Genomic DNA, 26,365 nt, shown 5'->3' on the forward strand with positions numbered 1-26,365 from the left:
GTTCAAGGAGCAGCTCCAGCCTGCAGAGCTCTGCAGAAGAGATGGAGCTGTTCAGTGCTGCGGCGTCTCCCTTTGCAGGGTGCCGTGTGCTGAGGACATGGCTCAGCTGCACCAGCAGCCTCCTCCTCCCGCAAGCCCATGCTCAGAGGAGCCTGGAGCAGGGGTGTCACTGCACAGCTCCAGTGCCAGGCAGGCAGCATCCTCCAGGGACCGGGAGCGAGCGGCGGGTACAGGCGAGGCAGTGGCCTCGCGCCAGGGACCGGCAGCGCTGCGAGAGGGACCATATGTGCGAGTCCCTGCCAGGGGCTGGGCAGGACGAGCTCCTGCTTTAGTCAAAGCCTGCACCAGTGTCAGCTCCTAAAGAGCCTGTTGGGAAGACAGGAGGGATCCTTCGCTCCGGCTGCCAGCCCTGCTCACCCACGACAGATCTTCTGAGGGGAACTCTACCTCCTGCCAAGAAGATTCGAGGGGTGGAACCATCAATACAGTTTAACAGCCCTGGCAGGGCTGTGCAGGGCACCCGCCTGGCATGGGCACATGGCTCTGGCCGCGATGCTGCCGGCAGAGAGCCCAGCAGGGACCCTGAGCACTGCACAGCACCACACAGGTCCTTTTGCTGTGTTATTGCCCCTTCTCCCCAGCCCTGGGTGAGGGGCTGGATGCTGCAAGGAGCTGGGATACTGCTGGGGGCTGGGATGCTGCTGGGGGCTGGTTGCCAGCCCCTGTCACCCCCCACCGGTGGCAGCTTGGGCAGGGACACCTCCAGGCTCAGCTCCCTTGTTTGCTGGTCTTTCATGCTCTTCTTGTAGGCTTTGGGGACCAGGTCTTACAGCAAAGCCTGTTTGTGACAGTGGGAAAAGCCCCAGAGCTTCTGCACCAGCCCCACTGGTCAGGGGTGATGTCCAGGGTGGGCTTGCATGCAAACATGGACCGAGTTCCTGCACCACACTGCCTGCCTCCTCCGTCAGCACGTATCCTGTGTGAACATCCTCAGAGAGAGGGGATAAATCTGTTGCTGTGCTTGCCATGAATGCTATTCCTAGCTTCATTGGGACATAAATCACGTCACTGCTGCTGCTTAAATGGTTAAAAGCCTTCTGCAGAGCTCGCTGCCTGCAGTGAGGGTCAGACACTGCTGATGCTGTCACACAGGAGGACATCAGCCTGCATCCATGGGCCTGGCACTCCCCTGCCCTCTGCTGAGTAGGGCAGGATGCAGGCATCCAGGGTGCTCAGCATCCTTCTCCAGCTCCCACAGCACCCATCCAGGACAGGGTGCTCCATGGGTGCTGAGCAGCTCCCAGTGAGGCCATGCTCAGCCAGCACAGCCCCGCTGCTGTGATTTAATTTGTCTGGAATGCTTAGAAGCACCAGCAAAGTGAGATGCAAAGCTTGGGGGGTGGAGAGGCTAATTTTATGCTCCATTAAAATCTCAGCTTACAACGGAGTGAGGTCAGGAGCGATGTCACCTGATGGATTATGGACAGAGGCGAGTTTACAGCAGAGCAGCCTGTCCTCAGCACCCTGCGGGGCTGGGGCACAAGTTACTGCTGTGGAGAGGAGCCCAGCACGGCCCAGTCCCAGGTCAGCCTCTCACACTGCAGCCATGCCCGGAGGTCAGCCCCATGCATGTGCACACCAGGGGATGGCAGGGACAAGCTCACTGGAGCTGCTACTGCTTTTAGTGCACGTTCTTAATTACACAGATTAAAAGTGAATGGATTTTAATTGGATGCAAATGGTGACATGGTGAAAGCACACGAAGAAGAAAGGATTGTGCACCAGAGCATGGGGACCGGGGGCTGGTTTGACGTGGAGACCATGTGAAAGGCATCAAGATCCCTGCTCTGCTCCAATCCCCACCAGGCTGTGGGATGCAGCGTTTTGGAGATCACTGTGCCTGGACCAGACCCCTAGTTCTGATGGGTCTGCACAGCACAGGTACCAGCACAGCGGCAGCCCTGGCAAGCAGCATGCCCACTAATCCATGCTCCCATGTGTGCAGCTCACAACACTGACAGACACCTTCCTGCAGAAACAGCCCTGGCTCTCTCCTGCAGCTGCACACTTGCTGCTGTGGGGTTTGCTGCAGAATGCCTGCAGAATGCCTGCGGAATGCCTTGGCCATGTGGTCTTTATCCTGCGATTGGCAGGGACATGGCCCTGCTTTGCTGTGGGTTGGTGGCATAGTGAACACAGCACTGCTGCTTCACGCCTTCCCATGAAGGCTCTTTGCAAATTGCTTGCCATGCTCCTTGTTCAATTAATCACATGGCATGTTAATGCTTTGATCCTGGCTGATGTTCAGGATGTACCAGTTACCGCTTTATTAGACTAAGAAAAACCTATTTTCCTCCCTGGGAAAGGGTGATTTTAGCCCATGCCCATGGCCATGGTGCTGTGCATCCTGTGCTGCTGTGGAGCAGGGGCTCAGGCCATGGTGATCCCTGCACCGACGCGCTTCTCACCTGCAGCTCGACGCCGTAGCCGGTGTAGACGGTGACGTTGTAGGTGCACTCCAGGTAGCTGTGCTGGGGCAGCGGTGGGTAGTCTGTGGAGTCGATGTAGCCCTCCGGGTCGTGGAAGCTCATGCTGCAGAGGACTGGGGGGAATGTGAATCAGGGATTGCTCTGGGGAACGGCTCACCCAGCAGCTCCCTCCTGCACCTAAAACCCAGCACCCAGGTCCCTGCTCCAGCACCAACACCACCAAAGTGCAGTCCCACAAACCCCGGGAATGCCACCAGCACCAGCAGGGATGCTCCCCATTCACACCCAGAACCCCTGCCCATCCCCATCCCCATGCAGGCAGCACAGCTTACTGGGGGTGGGCTCTGTGGTGATGACGGTGGTGGTGATGATGGTGGATGTGGTGGTTTCTTGGCTCTCTTCTGCCATGTGCACCTCTGTCTCTGCGCTGCTGGTCTGGTTACCAGCATCCCCGGTGGGAGCCACGGTGGGAGCGCTGCCGGCATCGCCGGTGCTGTCAGTGAGGTGCCACGGTGCTGTCGGTGGCAGGGTGGACGGGGAGATCTGCAGCACAGGGCGGCTGGTGGTGGCCCGGCCACCCCAGGGCAGCTCAGTGGGGCTCTGCTCCGTGTCCCCCCCTGCAGCTGCTGCCCGCAGCTCCTGGGAGGCAGTGGGGAGCCCGGGGCGCATGGGGCTGGCTGGGGAGGCAGCCCTGGAGGACCCTGGCGGGGCAGCCTTGGGCCTTGGGTGCTTCCTCGCTGCATTTGGGTGCTTCGGAGTGGGCGGCTTTTTCTTAACAGGGAACGTCTGCTCCACAGCAGCATCCGGGGCCGTGGTGGGTGCTGGCAGCGCGTGGCTCTGCACCAGCGGTGCCGGCTCCTCCGCTGCCGGCTCGGTGCCGTCCTCCATGGCCGGCAGCAGGTTGAGGGCAGTGGCGTGTCCCAGCTCCCTGGCTCCCACTGAACCCGTGGCGTGTCCCAGCTCCCCGGCTCCATGGGCCGTCTTCTCCACCAGCTCATCCACAGTGAGAGGATCTGGACTGGCAGGGACCAGAGCTGCTCCTGAGCCGCTGTCTGCAAAATACAGGGGGAAAAGTGGGATTTGGGCCATTCCAGGTGTGGAATTCTAACTCGGAATCAGCCCCCCCGGAGCTGCGGCTGATTGGACCCTGTGGCTCTCCCAAACGGGCTCATTATGGGAAAGCAATAATGAGCCTGCACCGATTCCCTGGAAGCTGGGTTTCTGCTGGAACTCGGTGGCCTCTTCTCACCATTTCAGAGCTGCTCTGTGATCTCCTTATGCAGAGGTCACTTGCTCGGGGAGGTTCACTCACTCCTGCTGAGTTTGTTGCTGTGGCTTGGTCTCTATGAAAAGCCTTTATTTCAGCATTTGCCATCAGCAAATGTGGCCATCTCAAAGCACCAGCTCAGGCCACGGCTCTGTTCTGCTGCCTGGTGGGGAGCAGTCACCGATAGACCAGCTTCCTCCTGCCTCCCGCAGCAAAGCACCTCCCGCTTTGGCAAAGCCTCTCCTTAGGCTGCCGCTAACCTTTTGTGCCAGGCAAAGCAAGGCGTGGGGAAGAAAGAGCAATCAAAGGCGCCGCCGCCGCGTCGCTGGGAGCTTAATTGCATGAAACACAGATTTATTCCCCACCAGTGGGCCTGGTGGGGCTGCGGTCGCGGTGTAAAATAAACTGTGAGCAGGGCTGCGGCTGCAGGGAGCTCCGAGAGGCTCCGAGTCAACGTTTTCCATGGAAACAGCAGTTGCCAGGGAAGGAGCTTAATGCGCGGCAATTAAGGACCGTGATTGCAGCCCCCTCAGCTCCACAGGGAGGGTTTGGACCCCCCAGATTGCAGGTCTGTGCCCTCAGGGAGGGTGGGAGCCTGGATGGGCATGGGGGGGTCATAGAAATAATACAATCCCAGCCTGGTTTGGGGTGGAAGGGACCTTAAAGCTCCTCCAGCTCCAACCCCTGCCACGGGCAGGGACACCTTCCACTGGAGCAGCTTGCTCCAAGCCCCTCAGCTCTATCCTGGCCTTGAGTTACAGATGCTGTAAACAAAGGCACAACACTTGAGTGAAATGTAACTCCATTGTTTTGCATTTCACATTCTGGACCAGAATGGAAAGGGAGGACAGAGCTTCTGGATGGAAAACCTGAAACACGGGGACTCTGCTGTGGGCACAGCTCCCTGCTGCCCCCCCACCGTTCACATCACCCTGTGATTTTCGTGCCTTCCAACTTCAGCTGCCTTAGCTCTGCCTAAGTGCTGATCCTGCAACCCTGGGGTGCTGCTTCGTGCAGAGCTCCACTCTCACTGGATCTGGGTTGCAAGCACAACGCTCAGCTCTGCATCATCTGTATGTGCAGCATCAGGTGCATCACAGGACCCAGACTCATACACCATAAGGTGACAGTGCTCACCCAGGGACCCTGGCACTGTCACCTCCACATGTGCCAGAGAGAAAAGGGACCCGTAGTGGCCCTTGGATGTCCCAGGGGTCCCTGTCCTTTATATCCAGGCAGCTATTCTTGCTGCTGTTGTCCCGGGGAGCCCTTGCACATGCTGCTGCTGGGACACCAGGGCTGTGCTGCCCCAAGGCACCATGTGCTGCTGCCAGCCACAGACCCACAGGAGAGCCCATCCTGGATACCGAGCCCTTCCCGGCCTCTCCCAGCATGTTTCTCATGACTTAAAGCATTAATTCTTTCATTAGCCTTGGTTCGGTAAATTCATTAACCGATTCCCTCAGCACATTAGGAGGCGTTTCACACACATCGCCTGCAACCACTGACTTGTGCTGCCTCTGAATAATCTCCCCTGGCTCCCTGGGGAGGCTGGTGCCTCTGTGTCCCCCCAGAGGCTGCTGCTGGGGCAGCCCAGGAGCTTCTGCACCTTCCACTCATGTGTGAGTGTGTTTTCTTCCCTCTTAGTGCTGCTTCTGGGCTAAGCCTGGCCTCCATGGGCATCCTGCTGTGGGATGGCGGGGGAATCGATCCCCAGGGCAGTGCCAGCATCAGCTCTCCATCCCTGAGAGCAGGGCTCTTTTGTGCTTTAGGCTTCCTTTCCCAGCCTGAGCCTGGAATGGTCTCTGTCACTGCTGCTGGTCTCCTCCAAACCACTGGTTTTGGTGCTCTGAAGCAAAATGGTTTCTCCATATGGGAGAAGATGGGGCTGTCAGACAAGGAGGAGGTGGCATAGCCCCGGGAGGTGAGGGGAGGCTGGGACACGGTGGGACACAGGCTCACAGTGGGATAGGCAGGAACCCGAGTCCCTCAAGCCGGTGTGTTACCAGGAACAGGGAACCAGCATCCTCAGGTTATTTCTCATGTGAATTCTTAGTGGATGTTGCCGTTAAACCATGTTTTATGCTTGCAGAAAGTTGACTAATTTCTTATTAGATCCTTTGCCAGGATGCATTTAAATGATTCTGTCCTTAACAAAGCATGAAATAAAACACTCTGTATAGCGACTCTCTAATGAGATACTTAACATGCTTTAGTTTGTAAAGGGCAAATGTGTATTTCAGGGAAGCTTAGAACAGCACAGCCAGGCTGGAGCGGGGCGGTAGAGGCGGGGGGGGGGGGGGGGGGGGGGCTGGCATCGAGGATTAATAAGGGCCTATTCCACGTTACCAGAAAGAGGAGTGATGAATGATCTGCACTCCAGATTGCATTGCCACCCCCGAGCCAGGGCCGTGCTCCAGCGTGTCCCCAGGGCAGGCGCTGCCAGCCCTGCTGCTGCATCCGGGCGCTGCCATCCATGGTGCCTCCGTGCTGCCTCATGGGCTCCTCCACGGGCATGCAGAGCCCATGGTGGGGCTGTCACTGACCGCAGAGGTGGATTCCCCTGCCCATGGCATCCTCAGGATGAGCAGGGCTTTAGGAAAAGCAAAGAGCAGGAGAAGCAGAACCAAGTATCCTCATCCTTAAGGAAGGGTCCATAACGGTATTAGGGTAAGGGTGGGCTTTTGTAAGATGCTTTCCATACCGATAGGAATGCAAACAGCACCTCCAAGGACTATGGGTCACGTCTGACCTTGCTCTAATCTGCTAAACCAGCTCTGGAGGAAGTGAATGCTATCAAGATGTACAAGAGGTTTATCTTGTATCATGATCAGGAGCACTCTGCAGGCGCTTTGGGGCTGGAAAGGCTTCTCTAAGCCCATGAAAGCCTCCATAGCCGCTGGGCACAGCACTGGGCACTGAGCTCTGCACCCTGGCATTGGCACGAGCGGCTGCTCCTGCAGGACGGGACAGAAACATCCAGGATAGTGTGGAGCACAAGTGACCTTAATACGAAATGACAGCTCCTCTTCAGGTCTATTCTGGGATCTGCCTGGATACCGGCGTGTAAACAGCACGGAAGGAAGCTCAGCTCGGGGAGGACATCTCCAACCAGCTCTCACTCCCCCACGCTTTATACTTAGCGCCGTCGGAAGTGCTCGCTCCTCTGCAGGGCGCAGGTGGGAGCGGGCGGCTGCGCCTGGGCTCCCAGCGGGAACACAGCCCCGATCCACAGGGACAGGGTGATGGCAGGCGCTGGAGGGGCAGAGGGGCAGGGGCAGCACTGAGCAGGGCACCAGCCACCTTGCAGCACCATCAGCTGCTCATGGAGGGCCCCTGGCACCAAAAGCATCCTTAAATATCCAGATATGAATACAAATGACACTTTGGAACTTGCGATCAGAGTGAGAAAAACTAACCACCTCACCAGTCCATGCAATGCTCCTGCCCACACAAAGAACAGCTTCTTCTTCTGACAATACTTCTTCAGGTGCAAACAGCCTTTTCTTTCTGCCATCTTGGATGGTTTTCTCTTGCTCTTTGGAAGAATTTTGTTTTCCTGCTATTCAGGATTAAATCTGAGTAAATTCTGATCATCAAATCAATTTATTTCCCATGATCTCTGAGCACACAGAGACAGATTTCAGGCTGTGGCCTGGAATTTGCCCTGAGCAGCCCCGCAGCACATCAAGTCCCCACATCCCTTCCCTGGACCATGCTGCACAGCCACATCACTTCCATGAGAGGCTCAGCCCTGGGCCCTGTGGTGCAGGGATCCACCTGCCAATGAGTTCCCAATCCCCAAATCTCCACCCCTATGAGAAACGGTCCCTGGGACACCACCTTCCCAGCTGGGGAAACAGGACTGCATCCCAGCACCTTGTGCTGCTCCAGAGGTGCCGAGGCTGGAGAGAGCCGGGCAAATCTGATTGCTGCCGGTATTGCAGCCAGAGGGGATAGAGGAATTAGGGAACTGCAAACACTTGATAAAAGGATGATGAAATAATCATAACGCGCTCATTTTGCTGCTGTGCTCCTGAAAGAGCTAAACTGTGAGTAGCTGTATCGCCGGGTTCCCATTACTAACAGTGATGCTATCACTGCCACGCACGTTCCCGGCTGCCCGAGGACAGCGGCTCGATTGCTCAAGCTCAGTAGTTACTGTCCAGAAGGTTTTAGTGATCTGATTACAGCAGAAACCCTGAGAAGTTTATAGAGATGCTATTAATGGTGGTGCTCAGCCCCTGTGCTCTGCTGTGTGATGAGCTTAGGAGGATTGAAACTGTGCTGGGACTGGTTAATCCTGCCCGGAGCTGCTTCTGCCACAGACATCTCGCCTGAACCCTCACTGTGAGCTGAGATTGATCCCGACCCCCCCAGCACCACAGCCTCTGCACCCCAAAACCCTTTCCATAAGGAACAAGTCCCCTTTAAGGGGCTATGGGAGCAGCTGGCCCCACTCTGCAATAAAGCCAGGCCCAGGTAGATAAGCTTGGCTTGTGCATAGGGCTTCTCATGGGCAAGGTCGCAGCTTGGTCTGCTCTGCAGGGGCTGGGAGACTTTCCCAAAGTCAGGGGATGCTGCTGAGGAGCTGTGCTATCTGCCAGACCCTGTGCCCGCCTGGGCACTGCCATTGGGATGCACTGGCAGCAGAGATGCACTGCAGCCTGGACCCAGCGATGACTCTGAGGACCATGAGCCCTTGTCCAGCTGCGAGGTCAGGAGGGGGTGTATGGCGTGGGTGCCTGGGAATGGCACATGGTGCTACCTTGGTATGGAAGCCCCTGCTCAGGGGTGCTCTCTGCAGGCAGAGCCACCCCTGCAAGGCAGCTGGGGACAGGCAGCAGGCTTTGTTTTAGAAGGATGCTGCCTTGATTCATTTGCAGGGTACAGCTCCATTTTTTACTGCACTCCCTGCACTGAGCGAGGCCCTGGGAAGGGTGAGATGGATGGCACAGCCGGGAGTGAGGAGAGGGGCCTGAGCAGAGCAATGAACCCCAACAGATGGTCCATCTCTGCCTTGTGTCATCTCCATTGGCAGGTGAAATGGGGCAATCAATGGCCATAATGAGCACAATCGTCTCTGTGTGCTGCCGGTGCCCTGAGGGATGTGCTTGGAGCAGAGGCTCCATCCATTCCTGGGCTTGAGTGAGTGAAATGCTGAGTCTGGGCAGCTCTGGCAACGGGATGGAGCTGGATGAACCCCGAGGAGCTGGTCTCATCTCCTCACTGCACCAGGGCTCTGCACATTGCAGCCACCCACCAAAACCATTGCTGCAGCTGCACCAATTCTGCTGCTAAAAATGCAGCCCAGCAGCCTCTGCTGCAGCCCAGGCTGTTGGGATGCTGCAGCCACTTCAATTAGGCCAATTCTGTCTTCCTAAAGGTAGAGGCTTCTTCCCTTATCTCCTGGAAGCCTGTGGCGCAGGCAGGGTGATGATCTCCAGCCTGTGATGGATGAAGGTGGAACCTCAGCACTACCAGTTCCCATCAGGGTGATGAAGGAGGGTTGGCCACATTTACCACAAAGGGAGAAATCGGTGCCTATCAGCAGCAGTGCCTGGTCAGGATTGCTGCAGGTAGGGGCACGCAATGCTCCTGCCTTCCATCCACCCTCTGTTCACTACTGCAGCTCGGGAAGGTGCAACCTGATAATATTAAATCCAAGGCTTCATTCCGTGAGTTTGTACAGGGCTGACCCTGATCTCGGGTAAAAGAGAGGTGTCGAGGCCGGTTTCTGATGCACTCCTCTGTTGGTGGAGGGCTGCAGGGTAGGAAGGGGCAGCAGCTCTCCCAGGAGCTCTGTCCCGTGTGGATCTCCACCACAACCCGTGCAGGTTGCACTGTCAGGGAGGAAAATACAGAGGGTTTGGGGTAAAACAAAGATGGGGAAGAAAGCAGGTTGGGTGCGTCAAAACACGCGTGTGATGGATTGGAAATGCTTTGGGTTGGTTTCAGGTTTTAGATAATTTCCACCTTAAATCTTGAAGTACAGCAAAACCTGAATCAAAACAGTTTTCCATTTCCAAATGTCAAAACAGACCGGTGCAGGCTCGACGGCTGCCTGGCTCCAAACAGGGGGTGGAAACCTGCTCTTCCCTGTGGATACAATCTCAGCAAATTAAGCTTTTCCAATGGTAAAAGAAAGTTTTCCTCGAGCAGTTTTCCTGGCAGCTCAGCCTATGGGCACACAGAATAGCAGCAATCTGGTCATCAGTGGGTCACCCACGTGGGAGCGCAGATAAGCACAGCCAGGGCAGTATCTGCCCATTGCATTGAGTGTTTCTGAGCTGCTCTCCTGCTTTGTGCCACCAGCACTGGTGAGGCAGGAGCGGGAAGGCTGTGGATGGGTTTCTACAAGTGTTCTTATTGTAGTCGCAGAGAATAGGAGACAATTCTATGGTTTGGTGCATGGTGCAAGGGCTGCAAGAGCAGTGCTGGTCCCCAGGTCCTGCTGGGGACAGGGGGTGACATCCTGGGGGTGAAGGGAGCCCCAAGATCTCAGTGCTTGGCCCTGCTCACTGGGAAGATGTGGATATTGCAACTTCAAGGGCAGTAAGAGTGGCCTGTAGTGATTCCAGGGCTTGTGCAAAGCAGGCAGCTGTTAATACACACTGGGGTGCATGGGGTGCTGCAGTGGATGGAGCTGGGCAGCCTGTCCTCACCTCAGCTGGACCAAAGTGTGATTAATAGGCAGATAATTCAGAAGGGAGATGCTCAGGCTTTGCTCAGGGGGAAGGTGCAGCAGAGGTCAAGGAGCTGCAGGACCTCCCTGCCTCCTGTTCCTGGTACCTGGGCATCCCTCCTGTGCAGCCCCAAGCGCTGCATCTTCAGCATGGTTGCAATTGGCACCTCTCCTATGGTTCCATCCTGCCCTGTGCTGAGGCTGGGGACCTAGCTGGGTGCTGGGACTCCCAGGGCAGGATGGGGTCAGGGGCTTTGCCTTCCCTTTCATGCATCTCCTAATGCCACGGAGGCTCCTGTGGCTCAGGGGAGCTTCTGAACTGCTTTAAAATGCTGTTAAATTGGCCGTGTGCAGGGGTTTGTTTATGCTCCCAGGGCTGTGGTCTGAATATTTCATTTTAAAATCTACATCTCGTGTCACTAGCACTGCTCAAATAAGGTTGCCATGGAAACCCCTCATTTATGGGCAGGGATGCTGGCAGCGGTGCCCGGCCTGAGGAGCTCTGCCCAGCGAGGACCAGGCTCTCCTCCCGGCCAGCACTCCTGTGCTTGCAAACAGGGGCAATACTCATACAATCCCAGACTGGTTTGGGATGAAGGGACCTTAAAGCTCCTCCAGTTCGAGGGTGACATCCACCTGGGAGGGATGGGGCAGCCACAGCTCCTCTGGGCACCCTGTGCCAGCGCCTCAGCACCCTCACAGGGAAGAGCGTCTGCCTAAGAGCTCAGCTCAGTCTCCCCTCTGGCAGGTTCAAGCCATTCCCCTTGGCCTGTCCCTACAGGCCCTTGTCCCAAGCCCCCCTCCAGGTTTCCTGCAGCCCCTTTAGGCACTGGAGCTGCTCTAAGGTCTCCCCAGAGCACAGCAGAGGGGCAGGATCCCCTCCCTGCCCTGCTGCTCACGCTCTGGGGGTGCAGCCCCGCACACGGGGGGGCTCTGGGCTCCCAGTGCTCACTGACGGGTCATGGGAGCTTCTTGTCAACAATATTCTGACAAGTCAAAGCTCTTTTCAAAACCCCTTTTAGTGGTGAATCCATTTCGCCTGTGCCTGGCTCCTCACTCGGGAGCAAGGACACTGCCAGGGATATGGGAATTAAACTTGCAAACCTCTTCCCCCCATGTTCCAGAGAAGCTCATAACTGCTCTAACGATCCGCAGCGCCCTGACACATGCCTGGAAATAGCACACTTCTCCGAGCTCCAAGGAAAATGGATTTTCCTCCCCAGTGCTGCTTCGTGGAGCTGCAGTCAATGAGACTTGGGCTCTCGGGCATTTGTTCCGGCCACACCAGCTCCATGTGGGCATCCGCAGGCCTGGGGGGATGTAGTGATGCTCTGGAGCCCTGTGTCCCCATATGCCCTGAGCACCAGCACCCTGGCAGCCGTCCCACCCCAACACATATCCCTGGGGATGAACCCAAAGGGATGCAAGCAGCAGCTAATGAGGAAAAGGAATTAAAGAGGCTGATCCAATTATGGAGGAATCAAGAGATTCACCTTGTGGGAGAGATAGGACCTGTTGCGTGCTGCCTGATCCCATCGCTGCTGCCTCCCCAGCTGATGGGGTGATTAATTACACTGATACCTTCGCAGGGATACCAGGGCTGGTGGAGAGCATGGAGCAGGGGAGTAAAGCCATTAGAGAGAGCGGTGCTTTGATGCAGGTGGGGATTTGAGTTCACTGCAGCTTTTTACAACATCTAATATAAGAAAGCCATGGTCTGTGCTTTGTCATGGGCAGATGGGCCTGTCTGAAGCAAATTAACGGGGTGGTTTTGAGAAGTAATTCATTTATTGGAAAGCTGAGCCTTGCTGAGGTGCCAATAGAAAGTTTCCTGTGGAGTTTTCCAGTCTTCCTGGTAACTCCCTGATGCCAAACCTCTGATGCATCCCCAGTCTGGATCCAGCCAGCACCAAACACGGACACCCCGGGGCAGGGGAGACCTGCTATGCTCCTGCTCCATCCCAACCTCTGCTGCCATGTCCCTGCTCTGGAGGGGTCATCACAAGGAAGGAGGAGTGAAGGCAAATGGATCCCGTGGCTCTCCTGGGCTCCATGACTGGGATGCTTCTTCCTCAGGGTCCCCCCAGCAAGAGGAAATGGAGTATTTTGGCAGCTTTTCAGGATATAAATTGCACCGGGGGAAGAGAAGCTCCATCTTTCTCAACCAATCATCCAGCCTAGTCGTCTATATCAGGGTATAAAATGAAATGGGTTCCTAAAAAGGGAGTATATTTAGCTGCAAAAAGCCCATTCCAGGCAGCTATCTGAGACTAAGATAATTAATCTCCCATCACTGTTAAGATGCAGCAGAGCAGATCTTGAGCAGCGAGTGCTGCAGTTAACTCCTTGGGAGCAGGTCAGCTCTGTGGAATGCAGCTTGTGCTCTGCTCTGTGCCACAGGGCTTCTACCAGCTCCTGTCCAGGCTGGATTGATGGAGGGGATGCAGGAGCCTTGGAAGGGAACATCCACTGGATGCAGCTAAAACACCGTGTGTCTGGGGCCAGCTGGGAAACAATCACAAGCTACGCAGCCATAGAACATCTGGCCCGACAAAGTTTAGTTTAATTATAACAGATGACTATTTCTCTGGCTATAAATCATTCATGCTCTCATGTCCAGGCAGTCACATCTATGGACTATCTGCCTATTCAAAACCTTCCCCTGTGTTCTACCTGTCTGGAGTGTATTCATGCCTTAGTCTGATTTGATTTCCACTCCAGAACTGGAAATAGAGGATGACTATATGGCATTAGAGATCCAGGTGACCAGAACAGCCTCGTGCTCATGCTGCAGCATCACTGCCCTGCCTGAGCTCATGGCACAGCTTCTGCATCGACTGCAAGGCCTGGGTTAGAGCCGAGCTGCCTTGTGCTGAATCTGCTTGGCAGTGCTTTGTGTTTCCTTCACAAGATGTAACAGGAATCACAGCGTGGCTCTGGTCCAGGCTTCTGAGAGAGGAGCAGGTACCAGCAGCCTCCTTGGGGTCTGTTTGCTGCCTGTGGCCTCCCTCCTGCCCTGGGTTCTACCAGCGGTACTCCTAAAGCACGGTTTGGTTTTATTTGGAATACCCCAAAAGATGCCCTGGGGCACCCCAGGGGGATTTGAAGCCCACCAGGTCCTGGCTGCCTTCCTGGGGTGCAGAGGTGCCTCAGAGCAGGGAGGGTGAGCACTGGTACCGTGGTACATGGATTTACTGCTCTCCTTGGGAATGAACTGAGCTTTTCCCACCATGGGATGCAGCACCCTGTGATGACACCATGCATGGGGATAGGTGGCAGAGCTGGAGATGCTCAGGGCAGGAGAAGAGGGACAGGGCTGGAGATTCCTTGCACCCCAGGCTGCACTTTCATCCCTGCACCCCCAGCATGGCCCGTTTCAGCTTCCCCAGGGACACGGTGGGGTCCCAGCTCTGCCTGCTCCATAGGCCTGTCAGCCCAGGCAGGGGGATGTCCCACTGGGGGCTGCAGCATTCCCAAGCAATGCTTCCTCTGCACTTTGTGCCCCCGTGCTGCCTGCGCCGTGCAGTGCCCTTGAACAGACCCCTGTGGAACAAACTCCTCTGGAATTATGTAGCTCCGGTGCCTAATGATTCCTGACAGATTGCGCACAGCCCCGCTGCCAGCAATCAGGGAGGCAGAGAAAGTGCTGGGTTACTGATGTTTGTGGTTATTGCAGTTATTGGACTCCATTGATTACGGGGACACTGTGCCACGGAGGCAGGGAATAACGAGGGCAAAGTCTGGCGCTCCCGGTTCCCGCACCGGCTGCCGGCCCGAAACAACCCTGCTTGGCACCGTGGGACAGGATGCGCTCTGCTCACAAGCACGGTGTAACCACCCAGAGCACGGCCATGCGATGTGATGCAGTTTGTCAGGCCTCACCTCCTCCACTGCTTCGTGTTTTCCCTCTACAGAAAGGAATCAACTGCGCTGGAGCTGCCGGATCCTCATTATGTCAAAATGATTTGGGATTTGGCAGCGCAGCAGCTCCCTGTGTCCCACAGAGGCCACTGCCCAGCTCTGTGCTGCGGGATGCACCAGCATCGTCCCTGAGATGGGCCCGGCTGCAGCCAGGACTTGGCTGAAGAAATATGAAATTCAATTTTTAATTCTTTTTGTTCTATCCCATCCTGGTTTGTGTTGAAGGGACCTTAAAGCTCCTCCAGCTCCAACCCCTGCCATGGGCAGGGACCCCTTCCACTGGGGCAGCTTGCTCCAAGCCCCTGTGTCCAACCTGGCCTTGAACACTGCCAGGGATGGGGCAGCCACAGCTTCTCTGGGCACCCTGGGCCAGCGCCTCAGCACCCTCACAGGGGAGAGCTTCTGCCTAAGAGCTCAGCTCAGTCTCCCCTCTGGCAGGTTAAAGCCATTCCCCTTGGCCTGTCCCTGCAGGCCCTTGTCCCAAGCCCCTCTCCAGGTCTCCTGCAGCCCCTTTAGGCACTGGAGCTGCTCTAAGGTCTCCCCTTCAGGAGCCTTCTCTTCTCCAGGCTGCCCCAGCCCAGCTCTCTCAGCCTGGCTCCAGAGCAGAGCTGCTCCAGCCCTCGCAGCATCTCCATGGCCTCCTTTGGACTCGCTCCAGCAGCTCCACATCTCTCTTGTGCTGTTGCTCCAGAGCTGGACCCAGTTTTTTCCTCACTAAAACCAGGGTCAGTCTCTGTTGGCAGAGCAGCAGCTCGGGGCTGGCACAGGCTTTGCCACCCTGCCCTGCCCTGGTCACCCTGCTCACCCTGGCTCCATCTCTGCTGGGCTGCTGCTGCTCCTCAGTCGTCGCCTTGCTTCCAGTGATGCTGGTTCTGTGTAATTAATTGCCAGCTGTATCAGTGATCAGTGATTTGTGTTTTAAAGATGTCCTGGCAGAACTAATTCCATTTCTGCACTGTACCGTGCTGGGTGATGATAACCCATGGACAGCCTGAGAACGAGCTGCTGCTCTTTATTTTAATTAATACAGATAACAAATATATTCTCATTAGCCATCAGGGTGGCAGGAGAGAAGCACGGTCCTGCATGGGAAGCAGCAGCAGCACAGCCGCCAGCCCTGCCCCCTCCCCTCCTGGCTCCAGCCACCTCCACATCCCTCCATGTGCACCCGCACAGCACCGGCTGCGCAGGCACAGGGTAGAGGGTTCCCAACCAGCGCAGGATCGGTGCCATGGCCCATTAGACCCTGCCAAAAGGCAGTTCAGCCATGCTGCTCGGTGGCAGCAGCGCCATAGCAGGGGGTGCAGTGTCAGAGCTCTCTGCAGGGCTCCCCAGCAGTGCCTCTCACGGGTCCCTCCTCCCTCCAGCAGAGGAGGACACACAATTACAAGGCACATTTGTAATTCCTGGGATTTAGAACAATTAAGCTGCTCCCTGATAGATCTGACGAAAGCAGCCCCTTGTTTCCCAAGGAAGTAACAGCCTTCCTTGACCTCTGCTCCATTATTCCGTTTGATTGATCTTAATTACATCAGAAAGGATAATGATAGTCTTTGTGAGGGTGCAAGTACATTGGGAACAAAGACGACAAACTCTTTGTTGAGAGCACACAAGGGCTGCTCAGGCAGTGATGGTGGGGATGAGGTGTGGGGTGCCTGGTCCTCTGCTCCCAGTGCCACTGCCAGTGCCCAGCAACCCCCCAAATACCCCCAAAAGAGAGAAGCAGGAGGCTAAAAGCATGCTGTAAACATGCAAAGAGGATCAGGTTGGGAAAGTTAAAGCCCTGACAGAGCTGAATCCCAGCCTGGTTTGTGTTGGAAGGGACCACAGGCAGGGACACCTTCCACTGGAGCAGCTTGCTCCAAGCCCTTGTGTCCAACCTGGCCTTGAACACTGCCAGGGATGGGGCATGTGTAACTGATTGCCTGTTCTGTTCATTAATCACAGCTGCATTGAGTTGAATGAGAAAACCCTTAAATACCAGCCTTGAGGCTTGTTTCCACTGTGAGTCCTGTCTCAGGGTGCTGTGTTGGAAAGCAGGGTGCTGGTGATGTGATGCTGAGCAGTGGTTTCTGCAGAAGAGCTCTGATATTTGCATTGACATGTGGAGAGGAGGCTTTATCAGATGTTCCTCGCATATCCTTGTAAACACACATGTGGTGTTGCTGGTGCCTGTGCCTGTTTCCTGGTGATGTTATTTTTGACACAAGCTGCTGACTGGGAGATGTGGTGGCAAAGCGCTTGATTCTGCTCTTCCCAGCAGGTAAGGAACTGGCAAATCATAGATCCATGTGTCATCCAGCTCCGAGAGAGTCTGCTTTCTGCTGCTGCTATTGTTTATGCTCCTACAGGGTCACTGTAACTTTAATGCAGCTTTGAGAGCAGTGTGGGTTGATTAAAACAGGCACATCTAAGGAACAAATCTGCTCATGCTCATCCCTTCACATGCAGGGAAGGACCAGCCACTGCCAAAAGGGACTTGGGCTGTCCCTGCATGGGGATGATCCTGCTCCAAGCTGGTTCCTGTTTGCTTGGGAGAAATGAGGCAGTACGGAAGCATCAGAGCATGGAGAGTAGCAGCAGGTTCAAGATGAACTTGTAGCATGCATTTTCTACCTGGGAATGCTCTGGTGTGTAGCTGGGAATGGTGCTGGGGGTGTTGGGAAGGAAATTCTCAGATCTGAATGCCTTCCTCAGAACTGACTCCAACTCTGGCCTCATTGTTCTGACATCCATAGAATCCCAGACTCATTTGGGTTGAATGGTCCTCAAAGCTCCTCCAGCTCCAACCCCTACCATGGGCAGGGACACCTTCCACTAGAGCAGCTTGCTCCAAGCCCCATCCAACCTGGCTTTCATCAGGCTGTTGCTTTGCTGTTCCTTCAGGCTTCTTGTTTTGATCAAAGATGCAGTGCTGTATTATTTAAGAGGCCCGTTTGATGCATGTGGAGTAGGAATGTGAAAAATCACAGGCCTTGTCCATGGAATCCTGCTCGGATCATCTGAGCCACTCAAGGGGATGTTATTTGCCGTGACTCAATTCCATTTGTGTGGTTGGGTGACAACGTTCCCAGGAGCAGTAAGGAGTTGTGATCACCCTGTGCTGCATCCCGCCAGCAGAGCCGGGCACATCCCATCATGGAGCATCTCCCATTGTGTTTCACCATCAGCTGCTCCCCAGCAGCACCACTCTCTGCCCACCACCCTGCACGTGTTTCTGCATATGCAAGAGCAGCAAAAGCTGTAAAAGATGGGGGGCAGGTGCTGAAGTCCAGCAGCACATTCAGGCTATGTCAGATGTGTCCCAGCAAGGAGATGTGGTTGCTTCCATCTGCGATGCAGCTGTAGTGGTGCTGGAGAGCCAGCTGCCGGCTTCCTGGTGATGCCTCCTGCCTTCCGCTGCAGACTCCAGATAAGCTCCAGCTACAGGAATGGAAAATGCTTTTGGATTTAGATGTTGTAAAGACATTTTGCAATGGAAAAACTGGAAAGATGTGGGGAACAGGCTGATCCTCCTGGGTCACACCAGGCTGCAGCTGCAAGGGCTCTGGTTCTGCTGCACCCTTCCCTCCATACTTTTCATAATGAATTCCAAGAAAGCCTCAATGCATTCCGAAATGGGAGTGCTGCCTGTGTCCTTCACAGTCATCTACACAACAAAGACAGCCATTTCACCGCTGGCAGGCATGGGCTCCTCTGTGTGCTGGAAACAAAAGCTGAAAAGAAGCCTTTATATTTTTTTGATTAGATAGCTTGAGAAGTTTGCTTTTACTTGAAATTGCCTCGCTGGTTTCATGGAGTGTCAGCTCCCGCGCCCTGATGGGAGAGCAGCCCCCGCTCCTCATCCTGGTGCTGGCTGCAGCATCCTGGGCTGCTCTGAATGGTCCAGTAGAAAAGGAGCCTTTCTGCTTTCAGGATGCTGCACTGGGCTTGGAGGCAAACCCTGTATTCTCCTCTTATGCAAGGAGCAACAGCATTGCACAGCAAATGCCAGAACACTCAGCTCCCCTGAGAACTGTGGGTACCAGGAGCATCCCATCAGCCTAAGGCATGGACTGTGGGTACCAGCAGCATCCCAGCAGCCTAGGGCATGGAGTGCAGGTGACGCTGGCTTGGGTGCTGCTCCCATCAGTGTGACTGTGTGCAGAGAAACTACATTTAATTATTTCACTTTAAGGAATGACTAAGGGAGAGATTATCCGGGAAGTTTTCCTTTGGAGGAATTCTGGCACAAAGACAAAATGAAAGATTTCAATGCAGGCTGGGGACTGAGTCCTGGCTAAAAATAAAGCAGGAGGCAGCAGCACCTTCCCAATGACATTAGCTCCATTCATCTCCCTGAGGATGCTGCCGCCGTTCCACTGGCAGCCTACAAAGGCATTAGAAGTTACATTTTCCTTCGCTATTTCTCAACTATATTTATGCTGGGAGGTGTTTGTGGAGGTACATCGTGTGCCTCAGGCAGAGGATTAATTCCGAACTGTCACCTCCCTTCTTGATGGGTTTGTAAATTCTGCTCTGTTGATTTGTACCCTCAGTAAATTGATAAAATCCTCTTTGCCAAAGCTAACACACCATTTAGAGCTCACCGGGGTTTAGACCTCGTTGCCTCATGTATTTATGTAAATACAGTGTCCAGCAGTGATTTAAAAACGTATGCACAAATAAGCTGGATGGATGATAAGGGGTGAAGGGAACCAAGGTGCCTACTGGGGCTGTGGGCTCTGGAAAGCAGATTTTCCATGTCTTGGGGTGCTGGGGCTTGGGGGGGCTTTGCAGGTGAGTGGCTGCTTTGGGGACATTGCCCCAGGATCTGTCCTCTCTGCACCAGAGCTGACTGACCGTGATGGTGTTGGGAACAGTCTGATGTCCCTAAGGATGCTCTTGGGGCTGGCACATGGTGCTAACAGTGCTTGGATCACGTCTTTAATGTCATTAGCATCATCTACCTCTCTTATTTTAAATTCTTCCCTTGTCTGTACCCTGTGCAGTGGGAAAAAACGCTGTTGATGTGTCCAAGGTCTGTAAGCTGCATCTGCAGAGCTCCTTGCTGTGGCAGGGATGCTGCTGGTGTGCTGGGAGCACTGGGAGGCTCTCAGGGCTCGTGCAACAGCAGCCTTTCAGTGCAGGGACATGGGATCTCTGCAAATGGAAGTTCAGGGCTGCGACGAACAGCTGACGTTTTACTGAAATCGCATTTAAATCATGACCAGGAGATGCAAGCCCTGTTGCTGTGTGCCACCACACAGCCCCATTGCAGGGAAGAGCTGCAGGGCTGTGGTGGAGGGAGCATCACAAGTGATGTCCTTCCGTATTGTCCCCCAGCCACCAATCTGCCTAAGACGAAGGATCTCAATCACAAAATATTGACACGCTCCATTAATTCACCCTAAAAAGTCAAATGGAGAATGTCCCTTGAATTCTAAATATTTCCAGCCGTTCTGACTAGCTCTGAAATCATCCTGAATGGACCAGTTTCCAAAACATTCTCTCACTCCTCCCGCATTATTCCTGTTTCATTAGTGCCTGGATGTTCTCAAACTAATTTAATATCTTCATCAGTTTGTTGCTTTGATTGCAGAACTACACTGAGCCCAACAGCAACTGACACAGCAGAACTCCACCATCCTCTCTCCATCCCTGCCTGAGGGGACCAGCACCAGAACTGCTCCCACTGGTGCCTGCCTGCTCCTACCTGCTCTGCCCCAGCTCTCCACAGCAGTGCCAGGTCCCTGCAGTAGTTCCCTTGCTGATGGGCTGCTGCACATCACCGAAGCCCCCACCAGCAGCCCTGGGGACCATGTTTGGTGTCCCTTCCCTGCAGCACACCTCCCAGCTCTGGCACGTAATACACAAGCATGGATGACAGTGAGACGGACAGACGGGCAAATCCTTTCTGCTGAGCAGATGATGCTGCTCCAGGATCAGCCCCACAGATACTCCTTCTGTCGCGCTTGAATTTTTGGATGCCTTTGCTTTTGGCACCAGATTTTCCTTTCCAGACTAAAGCTTTGCATTTGGAATCGCACCTCCAGGGCCAGGTTTGGTGGCCAGGCTGCTCACACGTTCCCTCCCTGCTGCCAGAAGTTTAGCTTTTGGTTGCATAAAGTTTCCTTGTATCATCCCTGGCAGTGTTCAAGGCCAGGCTGGACACAGGGGCTTGGAGCAAGCTGCTCCAGTGGAAGGGGTCCCTGCCTGTGACAGGGGCTGGAACTGGATGAGCTTTAAGGTCCCTTCCAATCCAAACCAGACTGTGATTCAATGATTCCTGCTGCAGCCATCTGTCCTGGGGTGCCAATGCCCTTTTCCCTCCCGCACCCCTCACCCAATCCAATCAGCTTGGGAGGACACCATGGAGGAAGACATGGGGTCAAATCAGGTCTACACCATGTACTGCCCTGCGGGCTCCGAGCCACTCGGCTGGATCCCTGCTTCTACAGAGCAGTGCAAGCACAGCAGCTTGAGCAGCGTGATGCTAACGCGCAGCAACACGCTTCAAAGGGTTTGTTATTCCACATCCATGTCACCTAAGAAAGACGCTGGGCCAGAAATAGTGTCTTCTGGAAAGAGGAGCAGCGCTCCCTGTCTGCGCCCATTGCAGCCCCTGGTGCTCAAAGTCCCTGGCAGCTCCTTGCCCATCACCTGCATCCCTGTGTTCCAGGGTCCCAGGGCTGTGACACAGGCACCAGCCACAACTGCTCAAGCGTCCTCCCAGCCATAGGGATCACAGTCATAGATCCAAGTCGAAGACAAGTGGTATTTGCATTTGCTTATCAAGCCCATCCCCATCCATGGGGATCCACAACACCTCGCTCTCAGCTATGAAAAATGAGTCTCTGTTCCTCCAGCTGTTTCCTAGCTTTGCCTCTTCCACCACAGGCTCCGATCAGCTCCTCCAGCTCCATGGATCTCCGCTGACTTCTCAAGTCCTTATGGATGAAGACTGAGAGATAACTGCACTGAGTGACAAGGAGGTTGCTGCAAGTATCACAAGTTCACTTATTCCCCTTCATCATCTTCCCCATGGTGCAGCTGCTGTAGGAATTACACCGGGCTCTGCAGGGCTGTTCCTCTCACACATCCTCACTCCTCTCTCCCACTGCAGTCGCACAGGGGTTTTCCCCCTTTTTAAGCGTATTATCCCAGAGGCACCAGTGATGGGCTCAGCCTTGGCCAGCAGTGGGTATCACCAGCATCCCCAGGGCCTGCCTCATGCACCATGTTTGATACCAGCGGGATTCGCCCTGGTGATGCTCTGCTGATCACCCTGGGTGCTGGGCAATTCTCAGGGTGCTGGGTGCTTGTTGGGAGTCCAGCACCCCCTGCAGAGCTGAAGGGTCCCTTGCATAGATGCAGGGACAGAACCCCCTGAGCTCCCCATGCCCGGCAAGGCGAGGGCTGACAGAGCCAGAGCGTGCTCAGTACTGAGTTCAGCCATTCCATCCCCTGACAGGAGCATAAATCCATCCTGATGGACTGGAAAATTGGAAAGCCAGTGCTCACGCTGTATATTCTATAGACATCTATCTCAGCTCCCCAAAGATGCATTTAGTGGCAGGCTCCAGTCCCAGCCATGTAACTGCATGTTATGCTAATTAAAATATAGCCTGTGTTTTGTAACAGGATTTCCTCGGAGCGTGTTTCACTGTTCAGGAACCACTTTCAAACAGTTGACAAAACCCACATCAAGTAAATAAGCTCTGGATTGCTCACGGAAGGTTGGTCTTTTCTTCCCCCTCCAGCCCCCCCGCCCCCCTTCCAAAGCCCACTGGAACTGGCTGTGCTTGTTGCAATGGCAGAGGATGTGAAATGCGCTGATTGCTGGGTACTTGTAGTCCAGATCAAAAGCTGTGTGTTATTTAATCGCACAGAGCCTATTCCGCTGAACAAAACTAAATGTGTTTGTACAAAATGGGATAACAAAGGGTCACAGTGCTGGGCTCTGACCCTGAATACCCACAGGAGCAGCCCTGGAAGGACATGCCACTCATATCAGCCCTCAAATCCCCCCCAGTGACGCCCTGACACGTACTGTGCATGCCGCCTCAGCTGGGACTTACTCTCTATCAAGTTCTGAACCCAGAAGAATCCTAGCGCTACAAGGGATGGATTATAAACCAACATGTTCCACGCTTCCCTTTTTATGTGGTTTGCTTTTACAAGACCTCCGTGTGGCGTTTTGTATGCCAAAGTGAGCACATTCAGCTTCATCGGTCTGCAGCCTGCCTCTCCAGCCCTGGATCCTTCCATCAGATTCCTCACTGACAGAGAAGTTAAAAATGTATAGAAGGAAACATCTGTGGCACCACAAACCATCCACTTTAAATAGCATCTTTATCGATCCATAATGGGAAAAACACAGGAGAAGCAGAGGGCTGGGAGATACTAATTCCATTTGCTTCTGTTCCAGACTTTCCCCATTCTTTCTGCCAAGGAGGAGAGAAGGAAGAGGAGACGCTCACTGTGGCCTCTGATAGCAATCCAGCAGACAAATCCTCCCGCTCTCAGCAGCCTGGCTCTGATATTATCGCAGTGCTGGCACTGACACTGGCTGCACCAGCTCTCACCACTCACTTGTTGCATGAACGTGGAGCTCACCCTCCGTTTTCCTTCCTGATGGACCATATTCTCTGGACAATACCCCCGTGGTGCTGCGCTCACCGCAAAGCCAGGAGCAGCTCAGCGGCTGCTACCCCGCTGGAGCAACCAGCCTGGAGGTGTCTGAACTCCATGAAGAACAGGAGGGGAGCGCTGATGATGGGAGTGCACAGGAGCGCAATGTGATGCTCAGCACCTCCGGGCTGCGCTCCTGCAGAGCTACTGCCCCTCCTCTGCCTGCAGCTGCCAGCCTGGCCGTGTCCTGCCCGCACAGCCCATGTCCACACGCTGCATTCACACACTGCTGACACCGTGCTCCTCACGCTGCTGCCCGGAGCCTCCCGGCACGAGTCCTCAGGAAGGGACGTGTCTGCTGCCGCCACACCAGTGGGTGGGTGAGAGTGGATGCTGGAGGAGAGGCTTTCACACCTCCTCTCTGTTGAGCTGCATGGCTCCACGAGTGCAAAGCATCAAGAAGCCACCAGCCCAGCAACTGATGGGTGCAAGTCATGTGAAATTAGTTGCTTCTTGGAAGCACGAAGTAAAAGAGCAGGCAGATGGAGCACAACGAGCCAGCTCTGCAGGGGCTGCTCCTGCTCCCCCTCACTGTTTGAGAGCAGCAGGGTTTCCTAAGCCAGGCCTGACTGCGAGCTGTAAACAGACCAACGATCCCCTCCTGGGCATGGGGAGAGCCGCATCACCCCTCCGGCCACAGGGCTGCGTGTGCAGACACTTGGGATTTCACAGCAATAATTCACCAAACCTTGTGAAGGGTCAGCTATTCATCAGCTCCCACTGCCAAGGGAAGGGGAGTCCAGCACGCCATGTTCTCCTACCCTGAGATTTATGACAGATCATGCTTGCTGTAAGGGCCAGATCCTGCTTCAGATGAGCTGGGCTGCCTTCTGATGCTCCCAGTGGGTGCTTGGGACCAGGGCTGCCCTCCTGCCCACAGAGGTGCTGCTGCAAGCCCGAGGGGCCCTACCCTCAATGGGTCTGTTTGGGGTCCCTCGAAACCCCGCCACAGCAGCATGGGGACTGCAGCAGCACATACACATCTCCCACAGCAGCTCCCCAACAGCCTGGACAAGAGCGTTTGTGTAACACCCTGGAGAAATTTGTGGTCTTTCTGTTTGTTTCGATGCTAAAACAGGGCGCCAGCAACTGTGCACAGACTTCAGACTGATTCCTTCTTACATACGTGCAAACCATATACAGAGCACAAACCCATGCAGGTGAGAGACGAAATGCCGTAATCTGCACCCATTTTTGGTTTGTTGCCCAGAAAGAAGGATGGATTCTAATACAATCCCTGTCTTGGTTTAAGACCAAGAAGTCAAAGTCTTTTAATGCAGTCTGAACAGGAGGATAGAAGGTGAAGCTGGGCAGGCAGCGCGATGCAGTGCTCCCGACACCAGGAGCTGCTGATCTTTGCTAAACCCACAGGGCCGGCGCTGGGGGTGAGGAGGTGCCTCCCGGCCCCGCACACCGACCGCAGCGCTGGCCGCTCCGGTTCCCTCTCACCAGTCCGCACTGGCAAGCAGCGCACCGAATGCCACCACCTCATCCCCGCAGCCTCCCCCGTTCGACAGCCCTGGCGCAAACTCCGGCTGAAGCGATCGCTAAGCCCCACGCGAGTTTACAACGACTTTGTCAAGTCACCGGCAAGCGGGTCCCGGAGCCTATTCTTAGGTCTGTCACCACTGCAGTGGGAGAGGGAGCGGATCTGCGTGGAAACGTGAAACACGTGGAATGAACACGCAGCCCCTGGGTAAACACCACCCCACAGCCACCCCCGGCGTGCCCAGCCGGTGGGGACGGGAACACCATCACTCCCCACAGCAGTGGCTGGGAACATCGGGCTGCTTTCCCTGCGGGATGGAGGCGGAGGGTCCGGCACAGCTCCCCGGGGAGGACCCGGCTCTGGTCGCGCACGGCTCCCGTTAGGACGCGGCCGCGGCGGCAGGAGCTGTCCGCCCCGGGGTGCTGAGCGCCGCTGTCCCGCCGGGCCCCGCTGCCGTTACCGGTACTGCTGCGGGCGCCGCGCTCTCTCGCCAATGCCAGAAGTTTCATCCCGGCCCGGGGAGCAGCAGAAGGGGGGGTCCCCGGCCGGGGGTGGCACAGCCGGGTCCTCCCGGGCCGCCTGCCCCCTTCCCGGTCACCGCGGCATTTCCTCCACCCCCCCCCTCCGGGAGGCGCAGGGCCCCGGCAGCCGTGCCCTGGAACCCCCCGCTCCGCGCCGCATCCCCGGCCCGCTCCGCCCCGCTTACCTGGCCGCGGGGCCGCGGGGCTGCCCAGCAGCAGGGCGAGCAGGCAGAGCCCGCGGGGCCCCGGCATGGTGCGGCGGCGGCGGCGGGCGCGGCGGAGCCTCCGCGCTGCTGCGAGCAGAGCCGAGCCGAGCGGGGCCGGGCCGGGGGCGGGCGCTGCCGCGGGTGCCGGCGCGGGGGAGCGAGCGCGGCGGAGGGCGGAGAGGAACGGAGCGGAGCGAACGGAGCGGAGCGAGCGGCGGGGGAGGGCGCCGGCGGCAGCCCCGGCCCCGCGCAGCTCCGTTTGCTCCGGCCCCGCCCGCGGCTCCCCCGGTTCCTCCCCCTTCGCTTCGCCCCAGCCCCACAGACCCGCTGCGCTCCCGCGGTCCCACGGCTCCCCGGGACTTCCTCTGTCCCTCCCCCGTTTTCCCCGACTCCAGGAGCCCCCAACCTGGGTGTGCTCCCCACTGCAGACCCCTAGGGCTGAGCCTCTAGTGTCATCTCACTGCCCCTTGTCCCCAAGCCCTCTCAGCATCCCAAACCCCCCTCAGCATCCCAAACCCCTGTCAACATCCCAAGCCCACCCTCACCCCCTTTCCCTCCCCTCTGGCTCCCCAAAAGCAGGCTGTGAATAGGGCAGTGGTGTTACGGGGGGCTGATACGGGCCCTGTGCCCCCCCGGGGCCATGGATCCACCAACGTCTGGTCCTGCTGCTTCAGCCAGTGAAGCCAGCCTGAGGGGAGCTACATTCTGTGAGCTGCCCAGGTACCATGAGCAACACCAGAGCACACAGGTGATTGCAAGGGCTTTGATAAGAACAGAAATAGAGGCTTTGTTGTCTCTAAATCCTCAATCCTACCTATGATTTACATTAACTGTAATCACCCCCCAGTGAGAGCTGCCTGGTCCTCCCAGCCACTCCGCCTGTCAAGTCAAACAGCCAGAGCGCTGTCACAGAGCATGGCACAGTGTCCAACACCACAAGACCAAGGCCAGCCTTTCCCTCAAATAGCCAGTTTGTTGATGCTGCCATCTGAGAAGTCCCTGCTACCTTTGAGAGAGCAATTACATTGATTCAGTTATCTCAGCAACAATAATCACCTACTGGTATCACTACAAATGCCACCATGCAGAACACATCAAGTCAAGAAACTGTCCA

At 55.7% G+C, this 26,365-nt stretch overlaps 1 protein-coding gene across 1 annotated transcript in view; it reads right to left on the reverse strand.

Moving 5' to 3' along the window:
• The window catches only part of SEZ6L (seizure related 6 homolog like), a gene marked incomplete at both ends in the record, with an annotated part of 34,944 nt that extends 9,647 nt beyond the window's left edge, over positions 1-25,297 (reverse strand). The window contains 3 exons of the mRNA XM_080628836.1: positions 2,469-2,602; positions 2,822-3,541; positions 25,231-25,297. Coding sequence (XP_080484962.1) covers positions 2,469-2,602; positions 2,822-3,541; positions 25,231-25,297 — 921 coding nt within the window. The remainder of the gene's footprint in view (positions 1-2,468; positions 2,603-2,821; positions 3,542-25,230) is intronic.
• Between the last annotated feature and the right edge of the window lie 1,068 nt (positions 25,298-26,365).

Source organism: Psittacula echo (assembly GCF_963264785.1).
Source record: "Psittacula echo genome assembly, chromosome: 13".
NCBI classification, from domain to species: Eukaryota; Metazoa; Chordata; class Aves; order Psittaciformes; family Psittacidae; genus Psittacula; species Psittacula echo.